The sequence below is a fragment of the Leptosomus discolor genome, chromosome 1, assembly GCF_034619465.1.
Source record: "Leptosomus discolor isolate bLepDis1 chromosome 1, bLepDis1.hap2, whole genome shotgun sequence".
NCBI classification, from domain to species: domain Eukaryota; kingdom Metazoa; phylum Chordata; class Aves; order Leptosomiformes; family Leptosomidae; genus Leptosomus; species Leptosomus discolor.
Genome location: NC_141391.1, coordinates 32,350,161 through 32,371,951, shown reverse-complemented (window position 1 = coordinate 32,371,951; position 21,791 = coordinate 32,350,161). Strand labels below are relative to the sequence as shown.

Sequence of the window (21,791 nt, the reverse complement as noted above, 5' to 3'; positions counted from 1 at the left end):
CAAGGCAGGCGTAAACCCTTACTGGGGAGAATTCAGAAAGAAATGGGCATGACCAGAGGCTGTATGACCTATGAGACAAAACTGAACAGAGGTTGTTTAGTATAAATGGAAACAAATCAAAGGGATACAACCCAGTAAAGGGATAAAGTAAAACTGCAGAGAGGAAGGTAACAAGATGCTTTCCATGTCCACAATGGATATAAGAGAAATAATGAGCTTAAACTGCAACAAGGCAAACAGTCTAGATGTCAGGAAAACTTCCCCAGCGATAGGGAGAGAGTCATAAAATAGGGACTTAGGTTATCTAAGCCCAGTACTCCCATCTCAAAGCAGAACTGGCAGACACTTGCTCTCTGCTGACTTAAGACATCTGCGGCATCTGAGACGCCATCCCATCTTCAGACAGCCTGTTCCCACGCTTCATCAGGAGTTCCCTTTGTGGAAAGCCTCGCCTAATTCTTCACTTTTTATCTACGGTAAATGATTCACCTGCCCTTTTTTTCCTCACTTTTGTGACATTTGGGCACGCTGTGATGCTTTGACCGCCATTTCCCACTTGCCCAGGGAAGCGCATTGTCACGGCCATGTCTCCTCCCTCCAGACTGCTCACCCGTTTTCTCTAGATCATTTCGCATGCTGCTGCCGTTCTCCAGCATGCCTGCATAACCCTTCCGGTACAAGAAGAACTCAACCTTTGCCGGCGGCCATGTTGAGGGCCCTCCCCTTGCCCGCGGCCGTGCCGGGGCGGGGACTCGAACCAGCGTCACCACCTCAGAGAAGGCCCACCCGCCCCTACCCCGCCGTGCTCCGCGAGCGGAGGAGGTTTGTCCGCCGCGGGCCACCGTCTGTCGGCGGTGCGCGGCCGCTCGGGTCCGGGCGGGTACAACGGCCGCGTACAACGGCCGCGTACAACGGCCGCGTACAACGGCCGCGTACAACGGCCGCGTACAACGGCCGCGTACAACGGCCGCGAGGGCAGGAAGAGCAGCAGGAGCGGTGCGCGTCCTGCGCCTCCTCGCCGCCATGAACGAGAAGGGCGAGCTGGACCTCTCCGGGGCCAAGCAGAACACGGGCATGTGGCTGGTGAAGGTGAGGAGCCGCCGGCGCGACCCCGGGCCCGGCCCGGTGCGGCCTGGGGCGGCCGGGCATCCCCTGCCGTCCCGGTTGCCCTCCCCTCCCGTCTCCCTGGGTTGCCGGGGAGTCGTCCTTGGCTCGTGCTTTGTTAGGGGCAACCAACATGGTAGGGAAACTTTTGTTTTCTCAAAACTGACAGTCGGAGAAAGTTTGAGTGCTCCCCCATTCACATTCTGGTTAAACAAACCAACAAGGAATATAAACGCCTGTGTCTTATCGCTGCAGCATGGTTTGGGTTGGAAGAGACCCTTAAAGATCATTGTCCATCCACCCTGCCACGAGCAGGGACACCTTCCACTAGACCAGGTTCCTTGAAGCCCCATCCAACCTGGCCTTGGGCACTTCTAGGGAGGAAGCAGCCACAGCTTCTCTGGGCGACCTGTTCCAGTGTCTCACCACCCTCATCATAAAAAATTTCTTCCTTGGTGCTAGAGAAGTGCAGCTGTAGTGGAGGTGCTGTGAAAAGGCAGAAAGATCATCAAATCTAACCCGAGCACCTGCTGCCTGGTGCCGGGCCACACTCGTGTCTGCGGCTGCTAACCGGGCCGCCCCTGCCTATGCGTCAGCTCTGTTCTGTAGAGAGCCTTTCTGTCAGGGTGGCCTGACTGCTGCTGCCGGCAAGCATTGGCTCAGGAAAGAGGAGACTCGTGGCCAGTGGGGGAATATGTGCCCTGGCCCCCTTCTGGTCCCCTGTGGATGTGCCCCTGTTTTCCTAGACGTGTGTTTGTTTCTGTCTGGGGAGAAACTGTTGTCTCCTCCTCTTCCGCCTTTAGGGACAGAGGCGACAGGCTCAGACCGTTAACTTGAAAGAACTTCTTGGGATAGGGTAGTACCCAAATCCTGGTCCTGGGTGGTAAGGGGGTGTGACACTGTCATACTTCAGCTACCAAAGCATCTTATTGTGGCCCTTGAAAATGGTGGGGAATTTCAGACTTGCTTTGCTGTGCAGAATTTCTGGTGATGGGTAGGTCGCTACATCTGGCTTCCGCTTTTGTACTGACACCTGACTGTCTGGTTTCATGAAACCATAAGGAGTGCTGCATAGTGCTCCAGTTGTAATAGCTTATCCACGTTAGTAATAATAAAAGCTGACCACAGAAAGTTGCAGAAATACATAGTGATACACTGAGTGACAGGATGATAAAATGGCAGGTGAAATTCAGAGCTGAAAGATCTCATCTGACGTGCATAGAGAAAAACTATCCTAATTATTCGTACACGACAACTGGGTCTCTGCTGGTTGTTAGCATTCAGGAGGAGGTTTAGGTTTTCCGTAAACGTGTATAACCCTATTAAGAATGTCATGTCAGATGAGCAGATTCAACATTGGGCATGATTGTAAAAGATACAGAGAACAAAAGAGAAAATATTATTGTGCCATCATATTGCCTGTATATGTCCTGAATACTGGCTGTGGTTCTGGTTTCATCCTCCCTGTCACAGAGAGTATTCAGTGCACCTAGAAGCAGTACAGAGGAGAGCACCAGGGATGATCTAGGGAACGAGGAATGGTGGCTATGGAGGGAACTCCTAAATACGTCACTTCCTTTCAGGCTGGCAAGATGATGATTTGGAAATCTTCTAGAGGTCTGAAGTAATGGATAGTGTCACAGGTGGATAAGGAAGCAGTGAATAGGCAAAGGCGAATAGGGAAGACTCAGTTCAGACACAAGAATTAGGGGTGTGTCAAATTAATTCATCTGATGGGGCTCAGAGTAAACAAAGCCAGTACCATTTTGCACAATACATAGTTATATTTTGGAAGTTGTGAATGTCAGAATTTCGCAGAAGCTCAACAAGCCCTTAGACAAATTCAGGCAAGAAAATAGGATTGAGATATTAAAAATGAATAGGCTACCATACCCCAAGACTGTTGAGTAAAAGATCCTAGAAATTAGAAAAGCATGCTGGGGCAATACCTTCTTTTCTTATGTTCTCCTGTTCTTCCTGAACTACCCACTGTTGGCTGCATTTGGAGGCAGGACACTGAATGTGCTTGTCCTTTAGTTTGATACAGTGATATAGTTTGGTGTTTCTCAAAGCAAGCTGGGAATCTTCAGACACATCTGTGCTTACAGTTGCTGCCACTCTGTGAGCACAGAGTGCTGCCTGGTTTAATGAGAAAACTGGACTAAAAGGAATGCTTAAATATTACTCTTCCAAGTACGTGTTAATGTAATCCTTCATGCACATGGTCTGAACTTACAATTCGTCTGTCTTCATGTCTAATACTACTACTAAAAAAAAATTACAAAGTTGCTAGCATCGATAGACCATAGCAAGGGATGTGCGGGATTTTATCCTTTGAATTCCTTTGGACCTGAACTTGGAAACAACCATCCTGGTTACTAGGACATTCCGCACACTCAGAGGCATGACAGTGTGTAGCACCTGTACTTTCCATCTTCACTAGCTAGGATAACGAGGCTGAATTTATCCTTCCTTTGAGGGAGAGAGCCATCAGTTCTTCTGGAATAAAAAACCTGGCTTATTTAATTTCCTTTTAGCATGTATTATGGTAGCAAAGGAAGTATCCCAGAGAGACTACTTAACAGGCAATAGAAAATGTAGTGATGAGTATTTTAAGCAGTAAGAGGCAGTACCAGAAATCAAGTGAGTCACTTTAGTACAAACCCGGAAAGCAACTGGAATATTTTTTTCTGTGTTTTCAGTGAAAGCTAAGGTAGGGAAATATGATAACTGTTGGCTATGTACTTGTGATGAAGTGCAGCCCATTTAGTGTTAGCCGTTAGAATTGTTAATTTCTTGTTCCCTGAGTGGTGTTTTCTTTTTTTATTTAATCTGCTGCATTGATCTATGTTTAGAAAGATGATATCTTTATATAATTTGTTTTTCATATGTTCAAAGGAAAACAAAAACATAGAACGTGACATCAGTCTTACCCTGTTTCCGATGTACATACTGCATATAGATTGCTGCATAGAGAAAGCTAACTTAATTTCATGCAGAAAATTGGAAATAGTTTGTTACTAGTGGTGTGTTTTTGTTCTAAAGGCAGATAGGAAGCTGCGAATAAGCAGAGAGACGCGCAGAGCAGGGGCCCTGTGTCATACACTGCCTCCAGGGTGCCTCGTGTACTGGAGCGCATTTGTGTGCTGTGAGTAGCAAGAAGAAAACAGCAGTGTGAAGAGGTCTTGAAGTGATGCTGCTTAGTACATCAGATTTCTTCTTGTGATTACATTGTATGTTTTTTTTGGAGAGAAGGGTGTTCTTAACCTACAAATCCCAGAATAAAGGCTACTTGTCTTGAAAATGTTCAGTAGCCTTTCAGTATGGCAGGTGCTCTGTCTACAAGTCAGTCTTTCTGTGGTTAGGTATTTTACAAAATTCTGCTGTGAGATCTTTGAAAATTCTGTCTGCTCTGTAGAATCAGGTCGCTGTTGTTTTCTGTATGTTTTTTCAAGGAGTGTTAAGAGTTTGAAAACTGACTGTTCTTCTTAAGTTAAACTTTTATTATGCTTAAGTTAAAGCGGCAAATTAAGATGTCTACAGTGTAAAACTTTATTTAATCTTTCCTGTGATTGTTTTCACCATTAGCATGTAGCTACAGAGTTTAGCACGTGGTTTTGAGGGTACTGTCTGGTTTTGACTGAAGTATCTGTGTACAGCTAGAAGTAATCCTTTGATCACGGTCCTTCATAACCCTTTTTCTTTCTCTCCCTAGCCCTCAACTGCAGGTAGGCAGTGGAAAGATGATTAATTGCACTCTTTGAGACTCTTTCCTATGCAGCTGAAAGAAGTATGATTGATCTGCAACCTCTTAATCTGAATACATTCCCTATCTGATTATATTATATAGCAAGTCAGTGATTTTAACAGCATGAGAGTCCTTCACTCCTTGTCCACTCGTACTGCATATGCGTCTACCTTATTACCTGGCAATATAAATTAGACACAGATTAGGTGCGAGCACATAATGATATTTCTATTGAATCAGCTAGGGCACATGTCATAGCATTTGTCTTGGCTTTAGAAAGAAAGTAATATCTGATCTGGTGTGAAATCCACTGTAGAAAATTACCACTTTTAAAACTCTGGAAAAAATACTTATCAACAAATTGTGGCAATTCATGTCTTTCTGTTGTGCATTTGCGGCATTTTTGACCCAATGTTAGGAGTTTATGGAAACCTAGACTGACATTGTATTTACCTGAGCAGTTGGAGGACATCTGGATTTTCTAGCTATTCTACAGTGCTCCATGGGGTGATGGGAGACTAAAGGAAAGTGCTAAGCACCGGTACCAGGATGTTTTCTGGGTTTTTTTTGAAGAACAGGTAAATACAAGGTTAGTGTAAATTTATTTGAGCTTTGGGAAGTTAGCAGGTTGCTGTTTGTCAGCAAGTTTCTGGAACAGGCTCTTTGCCTCCTCAGCTGTGCAGTGAAACTTGGCTTAGTTTTATTCTATGTAAGACAAAAATCAGACTACAAAGTGGCTCCTTGCCGCTTGAAACAGGAAATGCCGCAGGCATAGCTTAGTACGTTTCTCTTTCTCCCTGGCTGTGTCTCACACCATTTTTCTATGTGGGCACAGATGTTTTCAGTAGCTGTGGACTGTGTGAGCCAGCATAAACTGCTGTACCAGTAAAGAACATTGCTGCAAAATTAAAGAATGTAGGTTTGTCCCGATGTGTCATGAGCATATGAAGAAAAAAAGATATAAAGTTCCTGTATCAGAATACTTCTTTAGTACGTGGTGTTGGAACAGGAAATGATTTTCCCTTTAACAAGTCGCTGTTTTGCTAGACTCTGAGACTGCTGTAGGTCTTTAAGATGGTGTTCACTCAGCGACTGCTGCATCCTTGTTAGAAAGAAAGGGCTTTACAGGAAGTAGTAGCTTCTATTAGACTGCTTTGAGCTATTTCCTTTTGCAAAAAATCTGTAATTTCCCTATCACTTGAACATCCTACAGTTAGTTTTAAATAGTCAGATGTGAGATTGTCCTTGTTGCCTCAAGTCTGTATTCCACCTCTTGATGTGCCACAGCACTTCTACGTTTAATAGCTTGTGTGTAGGGGGGAAATTGCTCCAATCTCACATTTGTTGTACTAATGTGTCATGTTCAGTCTTTATAAAAGGCATAATAGAAAAGACAGTCGTAGTTGCTGAATGGTGGGGAAAAAAACCTGTGATCTGTAGATCTTTGTGATCTGCAAAACATTGCACTCTGCGCTTATAACTCATTGAGCTGGCTTCTTGCAAGGAAAGGTAGAACTGGTGCCGTGCAGGGGAGTAGAGAAGGTAGAGACGTTCCTTGTTCCTCTGGGGCTCAACTGAGAAGCTTGAAGTGCCTCACCAGGGCTGTATGCACGGACGTATGGGCTGAACTGGGAGCTCCTCTCTGTGGCAGGGCAGTGGCAGCCACCAGCGCAGATCACCTTTTGAAGTCTGGGGGAACTGTGCACTCCTACAAGTGCTCAAATTTATAGGTGTTCATCAGCGATAGCACCATATATCAAACCAAACAGTTAACCTTTTGGTTTCACAGAATAAATGTTGACATCTTTGAGCTTGCCTGGCCTTTAAGGAGAGCTGGGGTAACTCTGCTGAGCACGGACACGTTCTCTTGGCATTACTATCTCCAGAAAACAGAAGTGCTGTTGCTGCTGCACACAGGCTTGTGTGTATCATCACATCTGGGAGTCTGAAGACGGTGGGTGTGCAGCACAGCAGGAGCAGCAAGGCATTGAGGCTGGCCGTGGAAGTGCCAGCTGTTGGGGTCTGGTTTACCTGGCAGTAGTTAGTTGGTACTTTTTTGGCTAGTGTGGAGAGGCAGGCTGTGATTTCAGCTAACACTACATTGATGGGAAAAGAGATCCGCTTGGGAAGCCAGCTTCCACCTTGTTGGTTGGTTACATAGGCGCCTTTACTGTCTGTCCATCATGAGCCCAGGACACCTGATGCTGCAGACATGAAAACCTTTGTAAATAAAGGAATTTGTGTGTAGGTGAGTCAGCATCACTGGAGCAGCTTTTATTCCTTGGATGTATCAGGTTAAGCAGGGCTGCTTGTTCCTGTCCCTGCATTGACCTCTGCTTTTGCAGCTGTTCAGGGAAACAGGTTGAGAGCTGGTTTAGTTGTTCCACCCGCTAAATACAAAGTCAGCACAGCTAAAACACAGAAGTCCCCCACACCTCCCAGCCAGATCAGTCTGATCTTTCTATATACTGACCAGTTGCACAAGGACTTTTCCCAGTACAGTAGAGGGGTGGGAATGCACGATGGGAGGCCAATTTGCCTAGGGTAGCTCTGCTGTTGGAGAAGTGGACGTCTGGTGGGAGTAGGGCTGTGGTTTGCTGCTTAATGTGTCTGAGGTTCCCAAGCTCTGAGCCTTCCCTTCACAGCACCTTTTGGTCTCTGAGTTGTAATTGCCTAACTTCTCATCATTGTGGTTGATTGGTTGGATTTTTTTCCCCAGAGAGATAATAATTTCTAATGAATAATTAAAAGTATAGTTTTACCTGATAAAATTATTGAGATTCCTTACATTAAGAATAATGTGCTGATCTTTTTTTGCCTTTCATGATTGGATAATATTATTTGAGATTCAAGGTATTCTAAGAGTATTTTTTTCCCCTCATTTGGGAAATTTGTGACTCTACACTGGCCTTAGTTTTGTGCTACATTATTCTCATTGCTCTCCCTTGCAGAATATGTACATAACAGCTCGAGAAGTGGGCCCATGTGAACATCATGAGGTTTAGCAAGGCCAAGGGCAAGATCCTGCACCTGGGCTGGGGCAACCCCTAGGGGCTATGGGCTGGGGGATGAAGGGGTTGAGAGCAGCCCTGGTGAGAAGGACTTGGGGGTACTGTGGACAAAAAATTGGACATGAGCTGGCAATGTACACTTGCAGCCCAGAAAGCCAGTTGCATCCTTGGCTGTATAAAAAGCAGTGTGGCCAGCAGGTTGAGGGAGGTGATTCTCCCCCTCTACTCTACTCTGGTGAGACCCTGCCTGCAGTGCTGCATCCAGCTCTGGGGCCGCCAGCACAAGAAAAGCATGGACCTGTTGGAGCGGGTTCAGAGGAGACCACAAAAATGATCAGGGTGCTGGAACACCTTCCCTGTGAGGACAGACTGAGGGAGTTGGGGTTGTTGAGCCTGGAGAAGAGAAGGCTCCGGAGGGGCCTTATAGTGGCCTTTCAATACCTAAAGGGAGCTTATAAGAAAGATGGGGACAGACTTTTTAGCAGGGCCTGTTGTGATAGCACAAGGAATAATGGTTTTAAACTAAAAGAGGATAGATTTAGACTAGATATAAGGAAGACATTTTTTACAGTGAGGGTGGTGAGACACTAGAACAGGCTGCCCAGAGAGGTAGTAGAAGCCCCATCCCTGGAAAAGTTCAAGGTCAGTTTAGACCGAGTTCTGAGCAACTGGATCTAGCTGAAGATATCCCCGCTCACTGCAGGGGGTTTGGACTAGATGACCCCTAAAGGTCCCTTCCAACCCAAACTATTCTATGATTTTATATTGTCTACCGTATTTAGCTCATACTGTATTCTGAAATGGTCAGAGTAAAAGCATTTATGTACACATACACAGTTTATATACAATTTTAAAATCTGCTTTTTTTTGAAATCTGTCTTCTTTTCTTAGGTCCCCAAATACTTGTCACAGCAGTGGAATAAAGCTTCAGGAAGAGGTGAAGTGGGAAAACTAAGGATTAGCAAGTAAGCCTTTACTGTACCTTTATTGGTTGCAATTCCTAAAGAAGTTACCTGCAGTAAAATAGATTATGTTGCACCTCTTACAATACATAATCCTGTTTCTTGCAAACACTGTGCATATTTTTCTGGTACCTGAATGGTACTTTCCTGTATAGTGATTATGAATATAAATTATCTGAAATTATACTGGGGAGTGGCTGTATCCCATTACATGATGTTTGATTTCTTAAACCCAAGAAGTATGCACACTAACTGGAGAATGGTTTTTAACTTTTGCTGCTATTGCTGCTTCTGTTCTCACCTGCTGACTTTTCCCATTTATTCTCGGGCATCAGCATAACAAAAAAAGGTGAGCAGCTCAGGAGTGAAGGTGTTTAACAGCTAGAATTTAAATTTGCTTTTCTGTCAGGGAAGCTAAACTTGTGGAATTATATTATGGAAACTAAAACTTTATGTATTTTCTTTTGCAGAAATCAAGGAAGAACAGAAGTAAGTAATTACTAAATACAAAGGCTGTGAATATGTTGTAGTTCGAATTCTACAAATTTTTTAGAACATGCTGGTTTCTAATGTCGCATGGTTTTTGTTACACCTGTAACGAAGTGTTGTACCACAGAATCAGGAGGAGAGAATGCTGTTCATAGTTCTGCCCATAGATTTCCTGTGGTACTTCCATCAGGTCCCTTTGTTCGCTAAGTTTGTTTACCCATCTGTAAGCAGCAATTGTAGTAGCAACCTTCTCTCTAAACATTTTGAGATGTATTAGTGCAAAAGGCTATCTGAGAACTAAGGAGGATGGTGATACAGCAAAAGAAGTTGGAGATGGAGGGTTGCAATTTCAGAAAACATTCTGTCTTATAGACAGAAAAAGCTGTGGACAAAAAAATGACAGGGAAGCAAGCTGTATTTGACATTCCATAACCTGGCCAAACTCCTTTTAGAATAAGTGGAGAGAGTTCTACTGGGCATACAATGTAAGCATAGCAAGGGAGCCGTATTTGACCCTCTCCTGGACTGCATGCAATTCCAGGGTCCCTGGGCTAATAACACTTGTCATGGTGCCTTAGAACTTTTTCTGGAACTCAGCTGGCTGGGTGAAACATTTTAAAGCACTCATACTGAACAATGTCTGAAAACTTATTATGCCTTACATTTTAATAAGTAAAATCAAATTGTCCTCTGACTTCAGGAGGAAGTAATTTAGATTTTTTTAAAAGATGAGAGAATTCTATGAAGTACAGGAAAGCTTTGAATTCTGTATTTCAACAAGAGATCAATATACTAGGGCTCTTATCCCACTCTATGTTTTTGTAATGGAAATGTGCTATACTACTTGTGTTTTCTTGTTGGTTTAATTTCCCCATAACTCGTAAAGCTGTGTAACTGGATCTATTTGCTGTGGTAATTGTGACTGTTAGGTGTCGTTTTCTTTGAATGAAGAGCTTGCAAACATCAATGATATTGGAGGAAAACCCGCTTCAGTCAGTGCGCCAAGGGAACATCCATTTCTTCTGCAAAGTGTGGGAGGACAGACCTTAACAGTGTTCACAGAAAGTTCAGGAGGTAAGTTAGAATTAAAGTTATTTGTTACAATTCCAGTATACATGATTTCAAAAAACTGAGTGCTGTGAAGGCCAGAAGACTCAGAAGTCAGGTTTTGGCTCTGTTTTGTTGTTACCTGCATACATAACACCTGTTGTACCTTTTTTTTGTGTCTGGCTCTTCACATGATTGAGCAAGTAGTTCAAGTTTTCCACGCAGAGTTATCATGTATGTTTCCGTTGTGGGTCTGCTGAAGAGAACACTGAGAGTGTGGAGTGTAGTACATTGTGTATTCCCCTTTAGGGTTTTCACTGGAAAAAATGTTGTTGTGTTCCCATGTACTTTTGGGATCAACTATTTTTTTTTTTTTTGCTCCTTGAATTGCTCTCTGCTGTGAATATAGTTTTATAAGAATGCTAATTCTTCCTCTGTCCAGTTAAACAGATCCATTTTAGCAATAAACACCAAGTTTTCTTGAAGTATATATGTGGTTTATGTGTCTTAAAGCCTAATACGGTCAAAATACCTAACAGTGCAGCAGTAAGGTTATCATTTTTCTCACTGGATTTCAGCTGTTTGACCTGCCTTAAGTTCAGCTCAGTAGCTGTATGAGTGATTAGGATAATCAAGATCATAAACTGCATGTTAGACTTAAGGTAGTGTTACGCTCTACAGTAAGTTCAGCAAACTGCCTTGCTATAACTCCCCTGTGCTGTCGGGTGTTCTGCTGAAATTACATGGTCATGTTCTGGATGTTGGAGAGAGAAGGAAAGTGTCTACGGAGCATATCTCATTGTCTGCAGAAGGTATCTCAGTTTCAGGCACTTAGGTTTGGGTGTCCCCAGAAGACAAGTAATAATAATATTTTTTGATACCGCTGCCTTCTGTGGGGCAGAAAACTACAGCATGACCAGCTTCTGGTGTTTTGATGTTCACAGGCTGGCTAGTAATTGCTGGGATGGCAGTGTGATGCTTTATCAAATAAATGAGGAAAGGAGCAGTGTAACTCATAGGGCAGAGTTAGAATACTTAGTAAATTTGACCACCTCCTTTTTAAATAGATTAAATAAATTTTTAAATCTATTTTAAAGATTTAATGGCTAAGGATTGAGATATTAAGGTACAAGTAGCTTGGCTGTCTCAGCTGTGTTTAGAAATACAAGCTCTTACACCAAAACTCAGGCACTTTTCAGTTGTTATCTCTTTCTCTGAAACTAATGTAATTGTGTTACTGTTTTTTCACTTTAAAAAAAGTGTATTTTCATGTGTGTGACTTGCAACACTTTAAAAATACTCGGTTTTATAATTCATTACGATTGTGGAAAGAGATAGGGAGCAAGTTTTCAAGAATGTTGGAAGCATTTTAGTAGTACCTCATCCTTTTTCATTTCTTTATGTCCCAACCTTAGAATGCTTGACAAAAGAGAGAAATTTCAGGTGTGAAGATCTGTTTAGAGTGTACATTCAGTGACTTCTGCATGTTTGCTACAAATTCCTTGGAATTTTGCTTCCCAAGACACCTTTTGATACAAAATACTGCTTCAAAAACCTCTGACGGTAACTTAATCTGCAGTGAGTGCAGATGCTTAACTTGAATGTGGAGTATTTGTCATCAGTTGGAATGAAAGTCATTAGAATGTGATAGCTAGAAGATGCCCATTTATTTCTGTTTTACCATCTGTAATACCAGTGTCTCAAAACCTTTAGGTACTTAGAAGTTGTTCAATTTTTATTTAATCAAAGATTTTGCATTTCTTAGCAACTAGAAAATGTTATTCAAGGACTGTGGATCTATTGAGTAGAAGTTATTATATTAATCGAGAGCAAAGGGTAGTTAGTGCAATGCGAAATGTTTGGAATGAAGCACTGAAATAATGTCAAAATTGTTTCTGCTTGAGATTAGCAAGCATAGCATGCAGTCAGTGACTTTCATGAAACTCGCCTAAATGCTAAATGGCTAAAATGTGTTGCTGTTGTGTTAAAGCTGGCATTGGCAGTACAATCAAAAATAAACTTTAATGTGCTTTTCTTGCATGACGTTTTTTGGTTGTAAAGATGAGTGCAATGCCAATATTCCAAATTCCAGTCAGATTTCTTACAGACACCATGTTCCTGCAGCCACACTGTTGTGTTTAAATGGGCATTGCCAATATGTTTTGAGCTCCACGACCAGTTTCAACAGATTTTGAAGTGAATTATGGCTAGTGTGAAAACAGGTGTCTAAAGAGTGGAATGAAACTATATGGATATCCCAAGTGAAAGAAAGGCTGCTACCCTGTTTGATGCCAGAAAGTCCACATGGAGAAAAAAAACCCAACACTGTAGTTATATCAGCCATGGAAAAAGACTCAATAAAAACTTAACACATCTTTGCACATCAGTCAGTCCGCAGTAAGAGACAGTCGTAGGAAATTGAAATTCGTTCATTATGTTCACAGACCAATATTTGACTTCAGATTATAATCAGCATGTTTTTGTGAAAAGCATTGGTGATCTTGTTCCTTTTTCTTTTGCAAAGAGCACCATATAACAGAACCAGTATGCCAGTTTAAACTGTGGGCCAAAAATTAAGCTGGTATGGAACTGCAGGTGGCATTGCTAATGTTGCACCTGGAAGGATGCATTTGAAGAATTACGCAAATGAAATGTGGATAAAAATGGGCACTATTGCTCTCAGTCAGTACCCTTCTTGATGACCGAGCTTACCTAAAATGGAGCAAATGGCATAAAACAGTTGGTTTCTTTTGTAAAGGGTTGTGCATTTACTTTTTTTTCCTGGGTTTTTTTTTTTTTTTTGAGCACAGTAAAAGCCCTACGATCTCTCTCTATGTGCTGTCCGCTAATCCTGGGATCCCTATGTGGTAGTAACCATCTTTTTGATGGTCTTTCAGAAAATGAACAAGGGATGACAAAGCTGCCTCTGAAATATTTTGTAATCTTGTAAGGTGATGCAGGGAGTTTACGTATTCTGGATAATTCAGCACTTCACATTGACTCGTCGTGATCAGATTTGATAAGTAACTTAAAATTTTCCACATTATATAATTTCTGGACTTCTGAATGGATTTTCTGTGGGTTTTGGTTTGTTTTGTCTTAACTGAACTTGCTTCTAATACCTGTTATAGCTTGAAGAAATCCTTTAGTTCTTACACTGTAAACCTCTGCGTCTCTGGTGGCCCCGTATTAGTTGATGGACAGCAGTAAGCTCTTCTGATGTGCTATTTGTTATGTCCAAAGTCTAATGAATTGCAGTTTCTTGGTCTTCTGCAGTGTGTGTCCTAGATCTGAGCTAATATAAAGCTAGATAAAGTGGATTGCATCCCAGGTAGTATTAAAACTCTGGTCTATAGTGGCTTTCACACATGGTGCACTTTGTTTAGACTGTGGGGTTTCTCCTGTTTCTTTTCTCTTCCTATTTCTGTATTTTGAAGTGGGTCTGATGAATAATGCACAGTAGTGCAATGCACTCTGAAAGCAGTTGCAAAATACCTCCCTACTTCCTTTGCAAGGCTGTTTGCACATCCCAGACGTTGGCTGTCTTCATTGCTGGGCAAATTGCTACGGCCTGTGGCGGTGTTCCTAAACATCAGTTTAGCAAAGCTGGCGGGAATTGTGGCTTCTGTGATGACTGCAGAGGGATCCAAAGCACAGTTGTGTCTTGCTGTCTAGGTCTTGCTGTCTAGTCTGGTTTCAGTATTATTTCTGCATTAAATATGAACTACATTCTGTTCCATAAACATTACCATATGTACCTCAACAGTTGCTATGCAACAATGCTATTTGTGCTTCCAGTCATTTTATCTTATCTTTGTCATCAGCTATCATAGCTGTAATTTTTTGGGCGGGAGGAAAGGGGAGCATTTTGCATGTATTTCAATGTGTCGTATTGAACAAAATTAATTTTTCTTATGCGGATATAGCTAAGAACTATCTAGGGGCAAGTCATGTGTTTGAGCTAGGGTGTGTTTGGTTAAAATTGTTGGGTTTTTTTCTGAGCTTCCTACTGGCAGACACCCTGGCATAAGGAAGTGATATAATTTGATGGTTTCTTTCTTGGTTGAAGGAGTGGGAACATGCTTTTGTTAAACATTTAACAGCAAACTTTTCTGATTGTGATTATAAATTAATTCCCTTACTGCTCTAATTGCCTGTTGCTTAATTTTTCTGCCAGCAGGTAGTTTCGGATTGATGGCTCTGAATATAAATAAGAAATGCAGCTATGTTATAGACAACAATAAAAGTTACTTACTGAGCTAGTTCTTGGAAAAATGTGCTACTAATGTGACTTGGGAAAACACAGACCTTGGCAGGCAATTGCATCCCTAGCTGTAGAGGACCGATGGGTGGAGAGGAAGATTTTACACTGTAGGCACAAATAAAGTATAAGATATTTCTGTAAAGTTGGGTGAGATGACTCATTTTATTGAAATTTTGAATATATCTTCACAACTCCCCCTTCATAAGTGGGATTGCCTTAGTGCCTATTTTAGTGACTTTAAATTCCTTCATGGTTATTCCATCTTTCTGAAAGTAAAAAGTGTTTGGAGAATTCCATTGACAGAATGACTACCAGACCTTTGTGAGCAGCATTCATGCATGGATTGTTCCACTGTTTCACGCTTCACAGAAGATTGCTGGCTCTAAGCATTGCGTTCTCCAGTTTTCTGAGTCTTCCCTTCTTTCAGAATCTATAATAATGAAATTCCATTTTTCAATTTTTTTTTTTGTATTCTTATTCAATGATACATATAACTCTGCCTATATACCTTAGAACAGCTCCTTTATTCCCACACCCCTTGTGGAATATTCTTCCCTTGTTTTGGGTTGGGATTTTTTTTGCTTTATACAGCTTCTCGTATATGAAAGGGCCTTTTCTGAGTTTGTACGTGAATCATGCCTACTGTATAACTTACAATGCTTGATTGTATTCCAGTGAAAATGAATATTCAGAGGTTTGTGTTCTGTATTTTGTATATTTGTATTTTGTATATTTGTATTTTGAAACATCAGATATATCCAGCTATTTAAAGAAATGTGAAGGGAAGAAACAGTAATAAAAATCCTGGAAAGATGTTTCTTTCTTTCATTATAGCAGCTACTCCTATAATTACATGTAATTATTTCCAGTAAAATACATAATGCTCAGAATCTTGATGCTTTGTGATACTACTGCTAATCTTATTAGATGAATGTTTGACTTCTCAAATTTTTCATCAAACCCTTATTTAGGAAATAAATGCCCTCCCTCATAATTCTGCCATCTTAGCTCTGCCTGCTGAGGAGTTTTGACGTATACCTGTCTACTTCAACAGTACTTTCCAATTGTCTCTATATGTTCAGGCTGTCACTTAAGCACACATTCTAGTCTCCAAAATGCTTTGGGGTCTTTTTGTTCCATTATATACTTCAGTCTTTTATGGACTGTTAGCAGCAGAGGAAAACATGTCAGCAGCATCATGATCAAAAGAAAGAGAAGCAACAGCAGCCTTTCAGATCTCTGCCATTTATGGAAATGCCCAAATATTTGTGAGGATCATAAAGAAGATGCAACCCATGATCAGAAAAGCAGAACGTGTGACTCAGGCTAGTCTAATTACAGACAGCATTTTGATGGGTCAAGATTTTGTACGTATTATTGTGACATACGGTCCATTTAGAAAACAACTGTGACTGCTTACATCATGTCTCTTCTCCATCTCTAAAAAATGGAAGTTATATTTTTTTTACTTCATATGAGTGTTGTGAGGATTAACAAATTACTGTAAAGCGGGTTCAGCTGGCTGGCCGGGGTAAGCTCCTAATTTTCTTTTCATTTTTGTTATTGAAACTATAGGCTGTTAATTCCTGTACAAATTTAAACAATTGACAATAGAACGCACAAAATAGATGGTATGTTAGAATGGACTTAGTGTGATGGGAATAGAATTGGCTTTCTGGCTACTTTGTTGACTTAAAATCTCTTTGTTTTTTTCAGTCTCACTGATGTATGTATAAAAAACCCACACACCCTCACCCCCCCCCAAAAAAAAAAAAAAAAAAAAAAAAAAAAAAACAGCTAACAAACCCCTACCTGTTGACATTTATCTGTGAATCTTGCATGTTGTGGAGCAGGCTGAGCAGCTGTAGTATGCATTGACAAAATATATTGAGTAGACATAGTACAACTTCCTTTACCTTCTTCATAATATTAATACTGAGAAGATTTTTAAAGCAGAGACTTGTGACCTAATCAGAACAAAACCAGACTCTCTAATGATGACAAAAAAACCCACCGCTTTTTTGCAAGGCTTGAATTTTGTCTGTTTTTTTTGTCTCTGCTGTTGAGGGCAGATTCTGTTGATACATACAAGAAAACACACACTCTCTCCCTGTAGACATGATACACATTTATTGTTATTTGAATCAGAGATGCTATTAACAATTTTGAAGTGTGGTGTCTTATGCAGTAATTTTGTCCGGCAAGTCTTTCATTAAAACAGAGTTAAAAAGAAACAGCTTTAAATCCAGCTGCTGCTTACAGGCAGGGGTTGGTATCTCGGTATGTTTGCACATTCTTCATTACCTCCTCTTTGTTGCTTGTGTGTGTGCGAATATTTCCTTATGTAAGTTACAACAGAGTTAGGCTGTTGGTTGGGTAATAACACTATGCTGTAAATGTGCTAAATACACACAAAAAATAACATCAATGAGAAAATAGATGGTTTTGTGCAAACAGGCTATCCTGCATGTGTATCTGAAAGTTGGCAGGGATCTTAACTTGCTTTGTGAATGCTCATGGGTGGGAAGTGGCCACATAATGATGTTTTCTTATTGAGAAAGCATGTGGCTTCAGCTGCTAAGACTAACAACAGCAGCCACTGCTAAAGAAAGAAGGATCTGTGAGATACTGCTTTTTCCATTTGCATTAGTCCACAGGCAGTCAGCCATCTCAGTGAGAAAACAGGGCCATCAGCCTTGAAAGCCAGCAAGAATCAGTAGCAAGAAAGAGGTTTGGTAAAATATTTCGTGTTTTCGGTTCTGTTAATACCCAGCCTGTAAATGGCAGAAATGAGCAAACTATCTGAACTCAAAAATTACTCTCCAAGTTAAAGCAGTAACTCACCCTTGCCTGTAAGTAAATAGTCTGTAATGATAGTTGTGACATGTCTGAGTTGAAAGCCAGAGACAAGTATGTTTTACCATTTTTAACTGCATTTCAGATAAATGAAAGTGTTCTTTTTGTTCTCTGCCTTAGAAGATGCGTAAAAAGGAGAAGTATAGGAGGAGCAGTCAAGTTTCAGGTTGACAAATTTATGTAGGGGTTTAATTTCATAGGACTTAGTAAGTGCTAGGACTGAGTTTACCAAAATACATCAGCCGGCTGCCATCTCTTGAAATGTGAGATTGGAATTTCATGCAGAAAGCTGTTTCTGAATCTGACTCTGCCATTCACCCGAGTGATAATTTTTTGGCAGGTCACTTTACAGCACTTGTGTCTAGGTTTTTCCTTCATGCATGTTTTGATTCTCTGCTCTGTGGAACAGGAGACATTTCTGATTACGTGTGGGTTTTGTATGTAACGAGTTGGGCCATGGTACCATTTGAGGGCCAATGATCAGAAAGGGGAAATGTTGAAGAAATAAATTCTTGCATGATCTGCAGAAAGGGTAGAGAAGACTATCAAGTTTGAAAATTTACCTCATGCCAGTTAAGAGCATTCTTTTACAGAACGTTGATTTTTTTTTTTTTAAAGATACAAAAATAAAATTCGTTTGTCTAGAGTGACTGATGAGACAAACGAATACTATTCATTGCGTAAGCATAAATGTACTACTGGTTTTGTATGAAAGTGATACTTTGTTCTTACAGAGCTCAGTCAGAGGTGTAATGGAGTCCTCTCCTTGAAGTTGTGAGTTTGGGCACTGAAGGAGATGGGTTTTTTTTGTTGCACCCGGTGGCAAATGATTCTTCAGAAAGTACATTTGTTAAACATTAATCAAAGCCAGTGATAGTGATTTTATCATAACATATCATTCTTTGCTTTGCAACCCACTTTTTAGACGTAGTTTCAAATAATCAACACAGAAACATTGTGTTTCCTGTTTTGTTCATTTGCTTTTTTTTCCAGAAAGCCAATCAGAAGAAAAATCTGAAAGGAGCAGTGCTGGTAAGTATGGTCACTTTCCTTGAAACACTTAAGAAATTACTTATGACTTCAGCTTTTCAGTTTTACTTTTCAATAAATTGGTAGATTAAAAAAAGAGTCTCTTTCTGTTTTATTTCTAGGGTAGAATATCATAAAATTGTAAAATGACTTCATAAACTGATTATCTGCTGCAACCAAAAGCTTAAATTATTAATATTTTTTATTTAAATGAAAAGGAATAAAATAATGAGGGAGAGATTTAGAAATGTAATGTTCTTTGGAATGTTATTTTAAGGATTTTTTTTTTTAATTACTGAAAATTTTTATTTTAGGTTCATTGTATTTTTTACTTTGAGTTCTTTCCTCTTGGTTGGAAAGTTTTTAGTAAAGTTCAAAATCTTTTGTTATTTGATTTTTTTAATTGAATAGACTAAGCAGTCAGAAAAATAGTGTTCTAGTATTGTACTTTATTTAGTTTTTCTAATTAAAAAATCTTTCTTGTGAAAGATCTCTAAATTCTTCGGAAAGAGTCAAAAATGGTTAGTTCACTAATATTACCTACCCGTTACATATTAGTCAGTCCAACAGTGTCCTAAGTACAGTTATAAATTCTAAGGGTGCTTCTCAAACTGCAGTTGCTATAGTAAAAGTGGTTTGATTGTTTTTTACGCAGTTCAGAGTAGTAAATAAAAGTATTGCCCTTTGATTAGTATTTTTTTGTGAAATGGGCAACATGCTTATATCAGACAGATTCCTAAGGCTACCTGATATCCTAAAGATTTTTATTTCAGGTCTGAGCTAGTCTGTGCAGGCTTCTATTACAGTCACTGAACGAGACGATTCCAGAAAGTCTTACTCTATGTGTGCAAGTGCAATTCCCCAGCAACTCGAGCAGAGCTCTCTTGAGGCTGTGTGTTCCTAGCCTGCTCCCTTCTCTTCTGTGAAAGCCTTTCGGCTTACATTACTGAAATTCCCAGATAGGCACACGACAGCATGAGAATCTTACAGGGTCAAGTGGTCTTTAATAAAAATCCGCTTTTCTGTTTTTATTAGAGAGACATTTCAAAAATATCGTTAACGTACTAGCGCAAATAAGTGCCAAAGTTAGCAAGAGCCTTTGAACCTGGGAAAGTAGACACGGCTAATACAAAATATATAGGCAAATTCCAGATTTGTTAGTAGAAGGATTACCTCTGATGCACACAGATTAAGTAGTGCTGGGACTGGGCTGGCACTTCTGAGTGGTAATGGCAGAGATAGCAGATGGACTGGAAAGAGTCTCACGCCCCTGCCTTTCTTAAAAAGCAGTTCCTAAACATAAGACTGATGCTAGTGAGTTTTCAAAATGTCTTCTTGAAAGTAATTTTTGACACATTAACATGGCGATGTTTACTTTTTCTAATATTTGACTTTTATTTGAATGGCATTGCAGCATCAAATGTTGTCAAAAGTGTATACTTTGTGTCTGGCTAGGAGTAGGGTTGGGGGGTTGTTTTTTGTAGGAGGGGATTCTTTGTAATACTGAGATGCTTTTTATTACACTGGCTTAAGCATGTCAAAAGCCTAGTGTTAGACTTGAACTGAATCCAAGGTGTGTTTTATAGCTTGCAGTTTTTCTCAGTTACTTGTTAAAACCTATTCACTCTGATTATATGTTAATTGTGGTGCGGTTTTAAGGTTATGAAGGGCTACTTTGTAGAGATTAGTATTTTTTACCACTTGAAAACTGAGACTCACTGCTGTGGGATGTCGCATGTAAAGTACATCTTGAGAGTTTAACTGCTAAAATGAATCAGAATTTTGATACTTGCATTGCGTTTCTCTGATATTCTTTAGTTGTAGAGATGCACCCTTGGTTTTGCTTGGCTTTTGGGGTTTTTTAATTCAGTTTCAGTTTGAGATTGAGTGATTGAATTCTCTGCTCTTCACTCTTAGCATCTCCTCCTTGTCTTGTGAATATTGTGTGAGATGACCAGGTGTTGAGTTGTTTGTATTTTAGCTCCGTTCAGAAAAATGAATTACTGTACGTGGTGGGCTGTTGAAATACACTGTCAAGTGCTAAACCCATTTGATGGACTGGTTGTGGATTCGGTTGAGTGACCATGGTTGGTTACACTGGGGCACTTAAAGGAGGGCTCTCAGCCATCGGTTGTGCTTATTTGCGTATTCACTTTTTTTCTCAAAGTCATCGTGGAACTCAGATGACCTTTTCCAAACTACCTCTTGAGTAATTCAGGTTATCAAGTGCTCCATTTTGCTGTTAATCTACTTTATCTTGGCCTACGATAAGCACTTTTGAGGCAAAGATGACATCTTTTATGTATTTATGTAGCTTTTTAGCATAACAAGACCCTATGACTGTTTTGGGGTATTGCTGTGATAAAAATAGGTAAGGTTTATTTGTAGTTAGAAAGTAAATAAAGGAGGTAAATGAGACAGATGACATTCAGAAATCTTTTGATTATGTCTTTAAAAAGTTCCCCTACGTTTTCATACTGGGGAGGGTACGGTCAATCTTCAGTATTTCATATGTCGTAAATCATTAGAATTATGTATGACGTTTTTAATCACAGGTATTGTTGTGATGGTTGTAAACCATTTACCAGAAGGCGAGATAGTACCAGCGTGGCTACTGTACTTGATACCATTTAGAGAGAGACAATGTGATACCGGGTCAGACCAAAGATCATCTAGCTGGTGTCCTGTCCTCAGTGGTGGTCAATAGCAGATGCCTTGAGAAGAGTGTAAGAACAATGCAGCAGCATAGTGATACCGCTCCAAAATACTTCTTCCAGCCTTTAAGGATTCACAGCTCTGTATATAAACTATGGATGCGCCTTTTTCTTCAAGAATGTGTACATCGGGGAGTGTTATGTACAACCTAGTAGTTGAAATTCCTGAACCTTCTTCAAGCCAGTTGAACTCCTGTTATATCCAAATTTCATCTCTTAAGTATTTGATGTAAGTTTATAGCAAATAGCAGTCTTCAGTACTTAGCATGCTTTAGCACAAGGTGTTAGTCATCTCTTTTCCCTAAACCTGCCAGTGAGTAGTACAAATGCCTTCTAATGAAGGGAGAGGCACCATTGGGACGATTTCTGATTTGACTTTGGGTAAAAGGAATAAATTATCACAGCTGCTGCAATGTAGTGTGAACCTAGTATTAAAATTTTGCCAATTGTGAATGTACATGTTTGACTGCAGACACAAATATACAACACTTGAGTTGTCTGTAGATCACACTTGCTTCTTTTTTTGATGTTGCAATAAAAAAACCTCAGGTGTTGGTTATATATGTG

General features: G+C 40.4%; 1 protein-coding gene across 2 annotated transcripts in view; it reads left to right on the top strand.

The window, feature by feature from the left end:
• Window positions 1-1,011: 1,011 nt before the first annotated feature.
• GTF2F2 (general transcription factor IIF subunit 2) overlaps window positions 1,012-21,791 on the top strand; it is a 92,166-nt gene continuing 71,386 nt past the window's right edge. The window contains exons 1-5 of one of the 2 annotated variants that reach the window (XM_086481960.1): window positions 1,012-1,089; window positions 8,755-8,828; window positions 9,296-9,314; window positions 10,244-10,388; window positions 18,475-18,513. In XM_086481960.1, the coding sequence (XP_086338086.1) occupies window positions 1,024-1,089; window positions 8,755-8,828; window positions 9,296-9,314; window positions 10,244-10,388; window positions 18,475-18,513 (343 nt within the window). In that variant the 5' untranslated portion in view covers window positions 1,012-1,023. The remainder of the gene's footprint in view (window positions 1,090-8,754; window positions 8,829-9,295; window positions 9,315-10,243; window positions 10,389-18,474; window positions 18,514-21,791) is intronic. The other variant, XM_086481961.1, reaches the window with a different exon arrangement.